General features: G+C 45.4%; 1 protein-coding gene across 2 annotated transcripts in view; it reads right to left on the bottom strand.

The window, feature by feature from the left end:
- Window positions 1-15,717, bottom strand: part of PABPC1L (poly(A) binding protein cytoplasmic 1 like) — a 31,119-nt gene that overhangs the window by 2,968 nt on the left and 12,434 nt on the right. Inside the window, exons 9-16 of one of the 2 annotated variants that reach the window (XM_083446901.1) lie at window positions 14,540-14,635; window positions 12,912-13,175; window positions 11,152-11,242; window positions 10,204-10,332; window positions 9,136-9,275; window positions 7,360-7,453; window positions 3,259-3,389; window positions 54-142 (exon numbers count right to left, since the gene is read on the bottom strand). In XM_083446901.1, coding sequence (XP_083303027.1) covers window positions 59-142; window positions 3,259-3,389; window positions 7,360-7,453; window positions 9,136-9,275; window positions 10,204-10,332; window positions 11,152-11,242; window positions 12,912-13,175; window positions 14,540-14,635 — 1,029 coding nt within the window. In that variant the 3' untranslated portion in view covers window positions 54-58. Of the gene's footprint in view, window positions 1-53; window positions 143-2,811; window positions 3,126-3,258; window positions 3,390-7,359; window positions 7,454-9,135; window positions 9,276-10,203; window positions 10,333-11,151; window positions 11,243-12,911; window positions 13,176-14,539; window positions 14,636-15,717 lie in introns of those variants that run through there. The other variant, XM_083446900.1, reaches the window with a different exon arrangement.

Below are 15,717 nucleotides of genomic sequence, written 5' to 3'. Positions count from 1 at the left end.
TTGGCCAAAACCAAGTTTCTCACTTGATCGCTGTGCACTCCTTACCAACCCACCTTGGTCACTGAAGAAATGCTGCCGAGTTGCTCTTGTGGGATGCTTCAGAGATTTGGTGCACTTGCAGTACAGCAACAGCTTCCTCAATCTAACAAAAGCAAAGCCCAGTATCAGACAGACATTTATTACAGCCAGTTGTACTGAGATGGACTCGGCAAATCAACATGGAGGCTCTTTAACAATCCTAGGTGCTTTACTCTTCCCTGAAAAGCAGAAGTGGAATGCCTGTGGCCTGCCAGATGTTGCAGGACTACAACTCCCAACATCCTTTGCCCCTGGCCATGCTGGCTGAGTCAGCTGGAGAATTGGAGTTCAGCAAAATCTGGACTGCCATAGGCTCTTTAGGATCTAAAGAATTGCACACACTGAGGTCCAAGCCCCTGAAGGAAACTTCACTCATTTTTTCCTCCGTAGGTACATTCAGACAATTAAGACTGCCATTTTGGAGTGCCAAAGTCTTTCTGGGCTTTGTCATAACAGATCAAGGGAGATTCGTGCAGCAAGACTTGTATTCTTTACATTTCTGATTCTTCATTGCCCACTGGCTCCATCTTCGTGTGGTTCCAAGGCTGACTTTGCAAGCTCATTTTTCTCAACAATCTTGCTGTAGAAGTTCCTTGAGTCAAGGAATAGTAACAAATTCCATGCAGAGCCACTGAAAATGCCCTCTTTCATTGGAACTAGTTGGCACCCAAAATTGCAGTATGCACCAATGTGGAAGGTAGGGGAGAGAAGAGAAATGGATATCTCTGAGCCAGGGCTGGCCAAAGTTGTTTTGCAGCCTGAAACAGAAAAGCAAGTGGCGTCCTGCCCACCCCAACTTCAGACGCATAATACCATGGCCTGTCACGGGATTTTCAGCGCCAGAAGCACCTCCTGATAGTAAAAAATACAAAATAACAAATTTGGCAATTAGCAATTTGCTGCCTTTTCATGACATCCCCAAAACCAGTCTAAGGTAGCCATCTGAGGACTAAGAAGGTTAGTTTCTTTTCCCGAGTGTGAAAAATTGCACAGAAGGGAAAGTGTTCTTGCAAACAATTATGCTAAGGCCAACCTGTGAGCTACAGTAGTTCTTATTCTTAAACTTTTTTGCCACCCTTCACCTGTAGATCTCAGGGCAGTTCACAAAATAAAAATACAAGAGAGAGAAAAATATACATAATAAAAACAAACCAATAACCCACCCTCCCCCTCAAGCAAGTAGGTTGCCAAACCCACTCTCTGACACAGATACATTAATGCAGTTAGGCTTTTTTAAAAAAACAAAACAAAAAAAACAAACAACTTTCTCAACTGCCTTAATGTGCATTAAATGATTTTTTGAAAACTTCCTACCGATTCTGAAAGCAGTTAATAACACCCTCCCAACCCTCCAGTTATACACGCTCTCAAAGGGTGATTTAATTTTTCATCTCAGCCTTCACTCCCCCCCCCCATTCTGTTTTTAATGCCAACATCATCCAAGCATACTCTCCAGTCTTCAGTTTGTTGTAACCCATAATGTTCTTATCAAAAGGGCATTAGACATATGCATGGAGGACTTACTAGCAGTTGTTGGCATCAGGTCTGTCTCAAGAGCCAATGGAGTGTGCCTTTGGGGTGAAGTCACACTGCTGTGTTAGCAGCACAGAAGTGACCTCGCAGGGGCGCTAAACCTGGGTGGTGCGTATGGAAGTCCTGGGCTGCCCAGATGACAAGACCCCCCTCTTGACTCACTGATGTGGTCCAAAGTAATGCAGAGAAGGCACCATCCAACAGTCTTAGTTTATTCCTTAGACTTTTCTTCTCCTGAAGATACCCCACATGGCAATGAAGGTTAAGGATTAAGAGTTTTGCTTCTCCTAGATGGGCTACCTTCCCAGGTTGACGAGCCCCATCTGCCACTGGATTTACTAGTAGGAAGGCTACATTCATTTTCGTCTCCATATTTCAGAGGCCATATGAGTATCAGCTGCTGAGGAACAGCATGCCTGGCTTCTGGGTGGCCATCACTATGGGAAAACAGTATTTTGGACCAGATGGGTCATTTGCCTGATCCAGGAAGGATCTCCTTAAGTTATTATTCATGCATCGAAAGCCTATGCAGCTGAAACACTAACTGCTTAAAAATAGCTCCTCTCGCATTGAGAATGGAATGGCTCATAACATGGTGGTCATTCAAAGGGCTGCACATGCAGTCTTTGCAAACCAGCCAAAACTAGGAGAAACCGCTGCATACACAGAGAGAGAGAGCGCGCATTATGTCAAAAGAGACATTAAGGATGTGTCATGTGATCTTTTCTGTTTTGTCCTCTAACTAGTCAGGACATACCACTACAGTGAATTGCCACTTTATATGTAAAAAAGTAAAAGGGACATGGGTGATGCTGTGGGCTAAACCACAGAGCCTAGGACTTGCCGATCAGAAGGTCGGCGGTTCGAATCCCCGCAACAGGGTGAGCTCCCGCTGTTTGGTCCCAGCTCCTGCCAACCTAGCAGTTCAAAAGCATGTCAAAGTGCAAGTAGATAAATAGGTACCGCTCCGGCGGGAAGGAAAACGGCGTTTCCGTGCTCTGCTCTGGTTTGCCAGAAGCGGCTTACTCATGCTGGCCACATGACCCGGTAACTGTACGCCGGCTCCCTCGGCCAATAAAGCGAGATGAGCGCCGCAACCCCAGAGTCATCCGCGACTGGACCTAATGGTCAGGGGTCCTTTTACCTTTACCTTATGTAAAAAAGTAGTTTTTAATCTCAGCTAGAAAATGTGCTTCCGTGTGGGATACATACACAAACATACACCACATTTGCCCAAGGCACGAATGCACCAAGAATAATTAGAACACACACACATGTACAAACCAGGTGAGAAATGGACTTAGCTGGGGATGGCAGAATGGGAAAAAGCAACAGTGGAAAGGCTTGTAGTCAGAGATGGAGTCTTTTTACTATCAGTTATCCCACCAGGGTTTCAAAATCTCCCGGCCCTTAGGGATCATTTCAGTTCCCCAATAGTCTCCTGCTCCATCACCTACTTCTGGGGGGAAAAACAGCCCCACTCCAAGCTCTGTAAAAGAGAAACCCTTCATATTCTGAAGGTATGCATATCATAAACTTTACAGATAAACAAAACTCAAATCAGCACAATATATTTTAATTGTAAAATTTGGGGATTTGAAATGGCAGAGTTAGCGGTTTTTATTTTATAGCATGAAATTCCAGTACCTTAGAGTGGAGGGATTCAGGTGACTCCAGCATCAGCAGCAACTCAGAGTTATCTATCTCCAGCAGCATACCTGTGATCTTCCCAGCCATGGAGGGGTGTAATGAGTGGATCAGAGGGTAGAGGCGTTCACCTGTGCACAGGCAAAAGGGACAGAAGCATGCATCATTCAGAGTAGGAAAACCCCATGGAGCCGGCCCCATTCCATTATTTAAGCTTAGGGGTAATAGTGGCCCAGGAGGAACACTGGGGAGTGGGGATGCTTCAGTTCTCACATGAAAAACCATTTTAAAAAGTTCTGGTGAGGCCCAGAGTTGCAAGAGAGAGCAGGCAGAAGAGGTAAACAAATTGTACATGGATATCCAAAGAATAAAGCACTTGAAAAGATCACAGGAATTTAACTGGATGTACCATATAAGGATACTGGGACGCAGTTGGTGATGTGGGTTAAACCACAGAGCCTAGGGCTTGCCGATCAGAAGGTCGGCGGTTCGAATCCCCGCGACAGGGTGAGCTCCCGTTGCTCGGTCCCTGCTCCTGCCAACCTAGCAGTTTGAAAGCAAGTGCAAGTAGATAAATAGGTGCCACTCTGGCGGGAAGATAAAAGGCGTTTCTGTGCGCTGCTCAGGTTCGCCAGAAGCAGCTTAGTCAAGCTGGCCACATGACCCAGAAGCTGTACACCGGTTCCCTCAGCCAATAAAGCGAGATGAGCACCGCAACCCCAGAGTCGGCCATGACTGGACCTAAATGGTCAGGGGTCCCTTTCCCTTTACCTTATCCAAAGTATAAGGATACTAACATCCATTGCCATCTGACGGGTACCCCCCCAGCCCCCCAGCCCAAAAGGAAATGTCTACCAGGAAGGACTGTCTTAAGGGAAAGCAAATTCAGATACACCTCTTTATTATCCTCCCTGTTTTCAAGCTGCTGCCACTGCAGGCATTGTAAAAGACTTTCTCCTTAAATGACTGCATGCAGGCCTGGCCCTACCATTAAGCAGTGTGCGGCATCTGCCTCAGGCAGCAAACACTGGAGGGACATGGAGTAGCAACAAGGTAGTGAAAGACAGAGCTCTGTGGGGCACATAGCCTGCTCTTCACCCCCTAAGCTAATCTGCCCTCAGGTGCGGTGGACGATGCAGCCATTGTTGACGCTGAGTTTTGACTGCCCGTTCAAGTCAGACTTCATACATTATTTTTCTGTTAAGCGCTACACATTTGCATAGGCAACTCCACAGCCCTATACACATGTCAATAATTTGGCTGTGCAAACAAAAAGGAGAGAGGAGGGCATCTTCATGCGACAGTGAATGCTCAGCTTGTGTAAGGTCACTACACAAACCGCCGCTTGGAGAAACAGCAATGCGTCATTGTGGAGAAATAGCAGCTTGGCGCCAATGGGAGTCGTCCCCCCCCCCCCCCCAAAATCTCTAATTGTATTGCAAGGGGTATGATTTTTGCAGAGCTGGATAAATTATTTGCCCATGTAATGTGGACCTGTTGAGAACCAGGATTTCTCCTGCTTATTATTTAAATGAAACAGAACAAATGCCGAATAAGATTGGCAGTGATGCATTTAATTATAATAATAATATAATAATTTATTATTTATACCCCGCCCATCTGGCTGAGTTTTCCCAGCCACTCTGGGCGGCTTCCAATCGAGTGTTAAAAACAATGCAGCATTAAATATTAAAAACTTCCCTAAACAGGGAACTGCATACAGTTAATTTCCCAGTCCACAGCATTGCTTTTTAAAACTGCAGATTGAAATGGGAAATGATGGATTTTGTGAACACGGGAGAAAGTGAGAGAGACCAGAAACAGAATGATCCATCCCTAATTCCAGCACTCTTGACTCACGCCATGCTTCACACTGGCCAGTTTGGCCTTTTTTGTTGCAACTGAGCAAGGAGTAAAATTTACCTTTCAGGAACGAAAGAGACAGAGAGAGAGGGAGGGAGGGAGGGAGGGAGGGAGGGAGGGAGAGAGAGAGAGAGAGAGAACATGGAAATAAACTCCTTCAACCCATCACCACTGTAACCATTCTTTGTGAGGAAAGTACAGTGGTGCCTCGCAAGACGAAATTAATCCATTCCGTGAGTCTCTTCATCTTGCGGTTTTTTCGTCTTGCGAAGCATGGCTATTAGCGGCTTAGCGGCTATTAACGGCTTAGCGGTTATTAACGGCTTAGCGGCTATTAACGGCTTAGTGGCTTAGCGGCTTTAAGAAAAAGGAAACAAACACGCAAGAACTCGCAAGACGTTCCGTCTTGCGAAGCAAGCTCATAGGGAAATTCGTCTTGCGGAACGACTCAAAAAACGGAAAACTCTTTCGTCTAGCAAGTTTTTCGTCTTGCGAGGCATTCGTCTTGTGGGGCACCACTGTATATATTTTCTGCTTGCACAGTGAGGTGCTGTGTGCTTGAAAAGGAAAATCCCTCCAGGAAAAGTAGCGTCATTTTCCTTAAGTACACTTATGGGGTCAGGAAAGGAAGAGTATGCCCAAAGCATACCCAAAGCAGGTGGCAGCACAGGAAGAGCCTGTGCAGTCCGGCTGTTAGTAATCTAAGAAACTCTCGGTTCAAATGCAGTTGGCACGCAGCTCAGCCTCATCAGATCATGTGGAGGAGAGCAGCAGCTGCTCTGTCAGCAGGAAAAAAGCTGCTGCTCATGATACCTGATCATGTCCGGAGATCCCTGCTGCCAGACCCACAACTGTTGCTAGGGAGAAAAGCTGTGATTGACAGGGCTCGGGCTGGGTAGCCAGTCCCTTAAAGCAGGGCTCCAGCTGAAGTGTCGTCATGGTTGCTAGAACCATGCAACCAGCCAAGGTTGCTTTCATACTACAGTCTGCTAGCACTGCTGAGGTAATTGCTTTTCAGAAGCAGAATGGAAAGGATACTGAATATACAGTGGTACCTCGGGTTAAGTACTTAATTCGTTCCGTAGGTCCATTCTTAACCTGAAACTGTTCTTAACCTGAAGCACCACTTTAGCTAATGGGGCCTCCTGCTGCCGCCACGCCGCCAGAGCATGATTTCTGTTCTCATCCTGAAGCAAAGTTCTTAACCTGAGGTACTATTTCTGGGTTAACGGAGTCTGTAACCTGAAGCGTATGTAACCTGAAGCGTATGTAACCTGAGGTACCACTGTACTATCCTGCAGCATCCCCTCCCCTAGCCAAGACCCTTCTGCAATGTTAGGTTGTAATTATACCAATCAGCAAACGTCATTTCTAGTACAGTGGTACCTCGGGTTACATACGCTTCAGGTTACATACGCTTCAGGTTACAGACTCTGCTAACCCAGAAATAGTGCTTCGGGTTAAGAACTTTGCTTCAGGATAAGAACAGAAATCGTGCTCCAGCGGCACAGCAGCAGTGGGAGGCCCCATTAGCTAAAGTGGTGCTTCAGGTTAAGAACAGTTTCAGGTTAAGTACGGACCTCCGGAACGAATTAAGTACTTAACCCGAGGTACCACTGTATTCGTTCTAGTCTCCCATTTGAAGGTTTTGCATGTTTCTTTATTTAAAGCAAAGGTCTCAGGGCAGAAATACAGAAACAAAATCAAATCAAACTATACAGACTAATAGAACTACTGTTTCCAGAGCTACAATTCACAGCACCCTTAAACTACAGCTCCCAGGAATCTTTGGGGGAGGGAAATCATCTGCTTTAAATGTGCATTTAATGTGCTTTAAATATATGGTGTTGATGTGTGCTAAAAGCCTATGAAACTAAGCAAGGCCCACAATGAAATCTCAAGCCAACAGAACCACAAAAGGCACTGAAAAGAAAACCGTCTCTCATTTTGTTCACCACAGTTTTGGGTAGTGTTTTCCTAATGTGGGACTCCTACCCACAACCCTGAAATTAAGAGTCTCGTGCTCTACCAGCTGAGCAGAATGCATTGCCAGCAGCACTGAATAACTACGGCCGGATCCTGCATATTCGGGGGAAGCCAAAAACAGTTTCCAAGCTACAGAGCGGCACCTTTAAGTTTAAGGTTAAAACTCTTGCCTAGAGACATAGCTAGCTAGCTGAACAGGGCACCTGAGTAGGGCAAGCTGCCGATGAAGGAGGACGACGCACCACAACTCACCAAGCATTTGCTTCTGCTCCTGAGGAGGGGCTGCAGCCAACATGGATGCTGTCAGGGGCTCCTGTCCGTGGACACGGACAGCTGGTTCTACAACCTGCAGGCCAATAAACAGAAGACAACAATAATAGCATGGTCCTCGTGTGAATTCCTGAATGACACTCGGGGGGGGGGGGGAGGATTCTAATGGCAGCAACTCCTTTTCCTGCACCATCTGAAGCTCCCTAAAGTAGGGAAGAGGAACCAGCTGCTGTTGGGGCTGCAACTGCCATCTTCCCTAACTGCTAGTCAACAGTGTCTGGAGACAGTGCATAAGAAGGATAGGACATTTTTTATGTATGCTACAACAGCAGCAAGAATACTCATCGCACAGTTTTGGAAGACACAGGAACTACCCACGCTGGAAGAATGGCAGATGAAAGTCATGGACTATATGGAATTGGCAGAGATGACTGGTAGAATCAGAGACCAGGGAGAAGAGACGGTGAAGGAAGATTGGAGGAAGTTCAAAGACTATCTACAGAAACACTATAAGATAATGAATGTTTGATGACACCAGATTGAATGTAAAAGGTTATTAGCAAAAAGTTTAAGATTGAAAAAGATCCAATATCTTAAGATATAAGGAAATTCAGCTATATTAAGATATTAAAATTATGATAAAATTATTTCAAGACAGAGGGAAGGAATTTGCTGACAGAATATATGATCTGGAATACAGGGAAGGGAGGTCTGGGGAGGTCGCAGAAATAAGTTAATGCCAAGATTATAATGAGGATAAAAATTGTTTTTATTATTTGTTTTTGTTCTTTCATATTTATTGCTGTTTTGTGTTTGTGTGTTATTGTATTTTTTCATTTCTGCTGTGCTGTGGTCTATTTTTTCTTATTTTTGTCACTTTATATTTGTTGTAAAACTTAATAAAAATGATTTTTTTAAAAAAAACAACAGTGTCTGGAGACAGGTCACGTATCCACAGCTGTGACCAGAGGAGGAATGACTGCTGGGAGGAGCTCAGAGAGAAGAAACAGCACAGTGCATCGGCTGCAGCACACCAGGGTGCCTTCATCTGCCCTAGCTGCAACAAAACATGTCTCTCCCGCATCAGTCTCTATAGCTACAGCAGGCGCTGCAACTCCCCAGTGATTTGACCTCACCCCCAAAGGAGCACTTTCATCAGGAGAAGCTGGAGAAATGAGAAGAGGGTGGCGTGCAGCTAAATTTTACCCACTGAAATTAACGCACGTGACTAAGTTAGGTCCATTAATTCCAATGGGTCGACTGTGAGCAGAACTGGATTGAACCCTCCCCCCAAGTGTCTTAGCAGAGAGTTCTGTTTCGTTCTTTTTACTGAGAGTAGACCCACAAACTTAGGCCACCACACATTCCTCTGAATCAAAGACAGGGACCTGTGTTGGTCAATTCCACTTTTGGAATCACTAATCCAGACCAATCAAACGCCAAAAACTAGAACACGCTAGAAGCCCAAACTCTAAAGGCTGCGTGCACAACATACATTAAAAGCACACTTAAAAAAAACACATGATGCACACACAGAGAATCGAGGGAACTACAGCTTATCCCTTTACAGAGCTACAGTTCCCAACACCCTTATTCTACAGTTCCCAGGATTTCTGCGGGAGGGGGAAGCTTTAAATGTATGGTGTGTACGCAGCCGATGTTAATGGCATGATCAGAAAAATCTTCCATATTAAGGAGTGGAGGGAGGAAAACATGGTCCATACAATATCCTTTGTTCCACAACTGAAGGCGAGTTACCTGGTGCATTGGCAGAGGAGCCATGGTGCCCAGTGGCTGGGCATTCCTCACGGCTGAAGAGTACTTGTACTGGGAAACGCCACGTGGTACGGCTGTTGAGGAGCATGCCCGAGTGCTGATAGTCTGGGTTCCTATGTTGGCTGAAATGAGAACAGGAACAATTTGGAAGGGTACAGAGAGAGGAGAGATGACGTGTCCCATCATTGATGCCACACACCCTTTGCAGAAGCCTTTTTAAAAGCAGGCTTCCCAAAATGGTGCAGAAGGGGGAGAGAGGAAGATGGCAGTTCTCAGCTGCAATCCACAGCCTGCAACAAATAAATCTGAGAAGTCCTCTCAAAATCTCCACTGCAATGTCAGCACAATTGGGTGGTCCAATTCTTACGATAATAAAACACTCCATTCATGTATACAAAGCAAGCAAAAGGATGAACCCACAGATGCCATTGAGGCAAAGGCTAAACCCCACACCAGCTCCTGATAATCCTTTTATTTAATAATAATTATTATTTATTATTTATTATTTATACCCCGCCCATCTGGCTGGGCTTCCCCAGCCACTCTGGGCGGCTTCCCAAAAAACATTAAAATACTGTAATACATCAAACATTAAAAGCTACCCTAAACAGGGCTGCCTTCAGATGTCTTCTAAAAGTCTGGTAGTTGTTGTTCTCTTTGACATCTGGTGGGAGGGCTTTCCACAAGGAGGGCGCCACTACCGAGAAGGCCCTCTGCCTGGTTCCTGTAACTTGGCTTCTCACAGTGAGGGAACCGCCAGAAGGCCCTCGGTGCTGGACCTCAGCACCGAGGTCTGGAGGAGGCATGGTAAGAGCAACTTGTGTACCCAATCTCTCAATTGCTATGGGAGCCCATAGAACTGAATGGCTCCCACTCAGCCTACCCTTATTGCCATCACCCTGCCACAGGTTCCATTTGCTGGTAATGCTACACTGTGACAGATTTCCCCCCCCCAACCAGATTGTGCATAAAATAATTGCCACCTGCATCTAAGCACACAGGCACGCACCATTCCGTTTGATGATGAACTATCAGCATTTCCTAACTTACCCACTCTCTGGGCATTGGGAGATACCCTGGGAGCTTGAGTGGACGCTTGTCTCATGGTGCTGATGTTGGACAGCGGGCGCCTCGGAGGTGCACCAGTCCTCAGGACCGGGCTGGCTGGGTGATAGGATGCTAAAAACATTGAATACTTTCATCAGAATTTGGAGGCATAAGAAGCGGGTGGCATTCAGAGACGTTTTATCCACATAAATTAGTGAACATGGAAGAATAAGAAATCAAGATAACCAACTTTTTATTAAAGAATGGAAATGGTTTATTGAATATTTACAGATAAATTGTAAACAGATACGAACATTGGCAGGATTACTGTAATAAGGTGCAGTTTTATAAGAGTATATATTTAAAGTAGATGAATAAATGAGCAAATTTAAGTTAATTTGGATATGCAGAAGATATTAAAAATAAATTTAAGGAACCGCAGAAAGAAGGGGAAGGAAGTCAAGTTTTGAAATGTTAAAATGATTGTAAAATTAGTGAAATGTATAAACCTGAAATATTTTTTTTAAATAAATAATATAAATAAATTTGTGAACATGGCTAAGTTAGGTCCATTAATTCCAATGGGTCTATTCTGAGCAGAACTTAATTGAAGACCACCCCTAGTGTCTTAGCAGAGAGTTATGCCTAGTCTGTGGTTCTACTTTCAGTAATGAGAACTAAGACCACCACACATTCCTCTAACCCAGAGATGGGGACCTGCGACCTATTGTTGGACTCCAACTTTCATGATCCCTGACCATGAGCTGGAGTCCAGCATCATCAGGTCCCCAACCCCGTGCTCTACTGAATTTGCATGCTGACTTCATGAAAATACTGAGGTCCCAACACCAACCAATAGCATGGTAGGAGTTCCATACCAAGTGCAACCTTCACCCACATGCTCTGCAGATGACCACGTCCTTTTTGAAAAAAACAAACAAGCAAACTCACAGGGAGGCCTGGAGGGCTGCATATTCCAACGGGAGACAGGGCGGACTTGGGCAACAGGGCTAGGACTGTAGAAAGTAGTTCTGGTTTGAGGCTAGAAAAAAGACCACGAAACAAAGGAAGAAGATACATTACTGTCCTCACATCAGCCCTGGGGCAGCTTGGACTACCAAAAGCACCAAGCCTGGAATTTGAAAAGGTATGTGGCAGTTCTTTTTGTGTAGCTTTGAAGGAACCATCACCTGAGAATGACTTGAGGCAGATTAGGAGAACAGCTAGGTAATGGTAAAGACACCTGACCATTAGGTCCAGTCGTGACTGACTGGGGATGTGGCGCTCATCTCGCTTTATTGGCCAAGGGAGCCGGCGTACAGCTTGCGGGTCATGTGGCCAGCATGACTAAGCCGCTTTTGGCGAACCAGAGCAGTGCATGGAAACGCCGTTTACCTTCCCTCTGGAGCGGTACCTATTTATCTACTTGCACTTTGACGTGCTTTCAGACTGCTAGGTTGGTAGGAGCAGGGACCGGGGAGCAACAGGAGCGGGGATTCAAACCACCGACCTTCTGATCGGCAAGTCCTAGGCTGTGTGGTTTAACCCACAGCACCACACTAAACCATAGTTTGGCACTATATGTAATAAACTCACAGGAAGCCTCAGGCTCATGTTCTCCTTCAATGCCTGAGGGAGGAAATGACAAGGAAAACACCTCTTGAACATATGTCTGAGAAGAAAGAAGGCCCAGACTTTGCTGGGCTAAAACCTACAAGGTCTTCCAGGTTGACCTTTCCTCCAGGCCACCCAAGGGAAACTTGAGCTACAGACTCTGTTTGTCCTTTGCACATCCTTTCCCCCTAAGGATTCTGGGACCTGCAGAGTTCCCCATGAAGAGGGATTGGTTGCTAAACCACTCTTGGAATTGTAGCTCTGGGAGAGGAATAAGGCTCTTCTAACAACTCTACGCATCCTTAACAAACTGCGGCTCTCAGGATTCTGTGGGACCATGACCGCTTTTGCTTGGACAACTCGCAGCTGAACAGGTGGGCTCTACTGCAAGATTTATTTATTTTTTTGTGGTGATGTAGGCAGAGATATAAAAAGTTCTTCTTATGGTGTTTGATCTGTGAAAGCCATTTTTATACATGCATCCTCCTGTCATCCCTTCACAGCCTAGGACCCTCGTACCTACAGGACCGCCTCTCCCGGTATGCCCCACGGAGAGCCTCAAGGTCCATAAATAGCAACACTCTAGTGGTCCCGGGCCCTAAGGAAGTTTTCAACACCAGCTCTGGCCTGGTGGAACACTCTGCCTCATGAGACCAGGGCCCTGCAGGGTCTGATTTCTTTCCGCAGGGCCTGTAAGACAGAGTTGTTCCACCTGGCTTTTGGCTTGGAGTCAATTTGATTCCCTTCCCCTCTTTCTTTTTCTTTTTCCTTTCCTCCTCCTATGATGAGGCTGCATTTTAATATTTTAATGTTTCAATATTTTAATTGTTGTATTTTAATCTTGTTTTTAAGTTGTATCCATTCAACTTGTTTTTATTATTGCTTGTTAGCTACCCTTGGCTGGGGAGGGCGGGGTATAAATAAAAATTATTATTATTATTATTATTTATTATTTCCCAATATGGCAGTTAGATTGGAATGCAATGGATTTGCAAAGTGCATTAAGTTGCAGTGCAATAGCATCTTGTCTGCCATTGGTGCTAGTCAATGGGTTTCATAGAAGTAAGCTGTAATAGCAGCCTCTTTACAAATCTCACCTGTGGAAGGGAAGGCAGGAAATAACCTGCCGGAGGGAAGGAGCAGAGGATTGGACCAGGCAAGGCCCTCATGGTAGCTAGTCTCTGCATGTATTGGTTGGTGAGAATGGCTTTCCTCTCCTCTTTCCTTTGAGCAAGGGCAACATACAAAGGCTTGGCACTGACAATCCTCCCGTTCATTTCAGTCACAGCCTTTGTGGCCTCTTCTGGGGATGAAAAACATACAAACCCAAAACCTTTGCTGTGTCCACCCTCTGTCATCACCTAAAATTGAAAATTAAAACACTGAGTCCACTGAGTGGATGGCAAACGGCAGTCTGAAGAGCACAGGCAGAGAGACACGAACATCGAGATGAGCGGAATAATTGGCAACTTTTCCTAGCACACACAAATATACTCATTGGGGTGAACTGATCTTGAGTCCCACCAAGCTCAATAGGAACAAAGGTCAACTCAAAGTCCTTGTTTTCACTAAATGGGGAGGCATTGAGCCATTATTACAATAAACATTCATTGTACCCTGCCATAGCAGCAGGGGGAGAGATAGCAGCACACACCTTCAAGCAAACCATCATAACTAAATGTAGTGGTAGTTTCAAAACTTCATGGATGGCCTCCTAACTAAATAGGCTTGTAGATGCACCCGCACCAAATCTGCTCTAGAGAGTTTGGGGATCCCCATCCCCGGAAATAGACTTAGGGAGAAGAAAGGGAGGAGAAGTACCTTTGGGCAGCTAAACATCAATGTGCTGGTGGATCTAGTTGGATGTCACACACGGTGGCCTCCACACCTCCCAGACTGGGGGCTTGCAGAGTTCCTAATAACTCTGTCAGCAGTCCCACAGCCATAGCTGTCAACTTTCAGATTTGAAAATAAGGGATCAGCAGCCTCACCTGTCCCGGGGACAGTCTACGGGATATCTAACAATCTGGGATAGCAGTGGGAAGCAGCGGGAAATGGCGCTAGAATAAAGGAATTTCCCACAAAAAAGGGAAGGTTGACAGCTATGCCCACAGCCATGCCTCACTGCCTTGGTTGCCTTGCTTCTGTGAGCGCCATAGTTTTTTGAAGGACTAGATGAAAGTAGTCCAGTAGCCAGAATTCCAGATGGAATCATTGCAGAGAAGGCAAGGAGTGGATAGGGGGAGATCACTGGATTATCCCAGTGGCAATTTCAGCCTCAAAACAACAGACGAGGCAGCAAAACTGGACTGCTTTCTGGACTGCCTTGTTTTCAGACTATAGGTGGGAGGCTCATGCAATTTCTCCTTCCATATCCCCACCCCCAAATCCCTGCATGTTAAAAAACAACAACAGGACTCAATCACATGAATCCTAATCCTTGCCTATGGTCCGAATGAAAGTTTCACAGACAAAAGATGCTTGTTTACAAACATAAGGGGCAGGATTCACCTAATGAGTCCCATCAGTGACAGACTTGCACAAGGTCTTCCACTTGTGCCGTGGGGCTTTTCCCTTTCCCCTGTGCCCCCTGAAATTGGCTTGGGGCAGGGAGAACGCCCTAAAACATGGGGGGGGGGGGTTTGTTCCATCTGAGAAGCTGACATGTTTGAGTGGATGGAACGTTCAACATAGGTCAACATTGAATACCCACCATAGATCTTACCTTGGCACTAGTGATAGTTCCATAAGGAGAAAATTCGTTCCTCAGCCGATCATCATCAATCCCATCATCCAGATTCTTTACATACAAGTTTACACCCTAGGAACAAAAAGCACAGACACTTTCCCATGTGTTCATAATATTTTTTATGTAACATTTATGCCGCAGCTTTCCGTTTTTAAATATGCACAAAAAATAATGTTTCCAACAATCCTAAGGCTGGAAGGGAACCAAATGCCATCCACACCAACACCCAGCATTCAAAACTCCCATTGTTCTGGGTGCATTTTGTGACAGGGAATTTAATTAGCGTGAGCAGTTTCTGAGTTCTGGGTGCTGTACTGCACCTAAGATTTCAGATTAAAACTGCAGAGTAGGAGGAAAGGAGGACCTTTTTCTGCCTCCCCACTTCCAGCCACTTTCTGAAGACTGCAGAAGAGACCCTCTTAAGATTAGGGGGGTGGGCAGGGGAAGGACTATACCATGTGAAAAATGGACATAATATTTTAGCTGCAGTTCATTCATTCTTAGCTTTGTATTCTTGTTATTAAAACACATGCCCAGACATTCCGTTGTTGCACCCATAACCTAGGTTTAAGGTGCCATTTAGCTCCTAGCTTTCATATCTCAGTTTCTAACACTACCAACACCTCAATACAACATACACTACAGCTTATGTAAAGGTCAGATTCCTGTAAGAGGCAATAGCGCTAAATTGTTACTACCCATCACCTGTGTAGTGTTTTATAGCGTTATTGCGCTTTCTCTCAATGAACTTCATCTGAATTTGCTGTGCTCAGGCGACAGAGCCCTTTAATCTGCTTTAATTGCACAATCCTAAATTCCCATTACAGTGGTACCTCGGGTTAAGTACTTATTTTGTTCTGGAGGTCCGTTCTTAACCTGAAACTGTTCTTAACCTGAAGCACCACTTTAGCTAATGGGGCCTCCCGCTGCCACTGCACCGCCGGAGCATGATTTCTGTTCTCATCCTGAAGCAAAGTTCTTAACCTGAGGCAATATTTCTGGGTTAGTGGAGTCTGTAATCTGAAGCGTATGTAACCTGAAGTGTATGTAACCCGAGGTATCACTGTATGTGCTTGAATCCCACAAACAAAATAGAGATTGTCTGGAGGCACCCTTCAAAGTTTTTACCTCAAGGATGCATCAGTGTTACCAAA

This window comes from Podarcis tiliguerta, assembly GCF_965153285.1.
Source record: "Podarcis tiliguerta genome assembly, chromosome: 6".
NCBI lineage: Eukaryota > Metazoa > Chordata > Lepidosauria > Squamata > Lacertidae > Podarcis > Podarcis tiliguerta.
The sequence above is the reverse complement of the archived record's forward strand: the minus strand, read 5'-3'. Positions and strand labels throughout refer to the sequence as shown.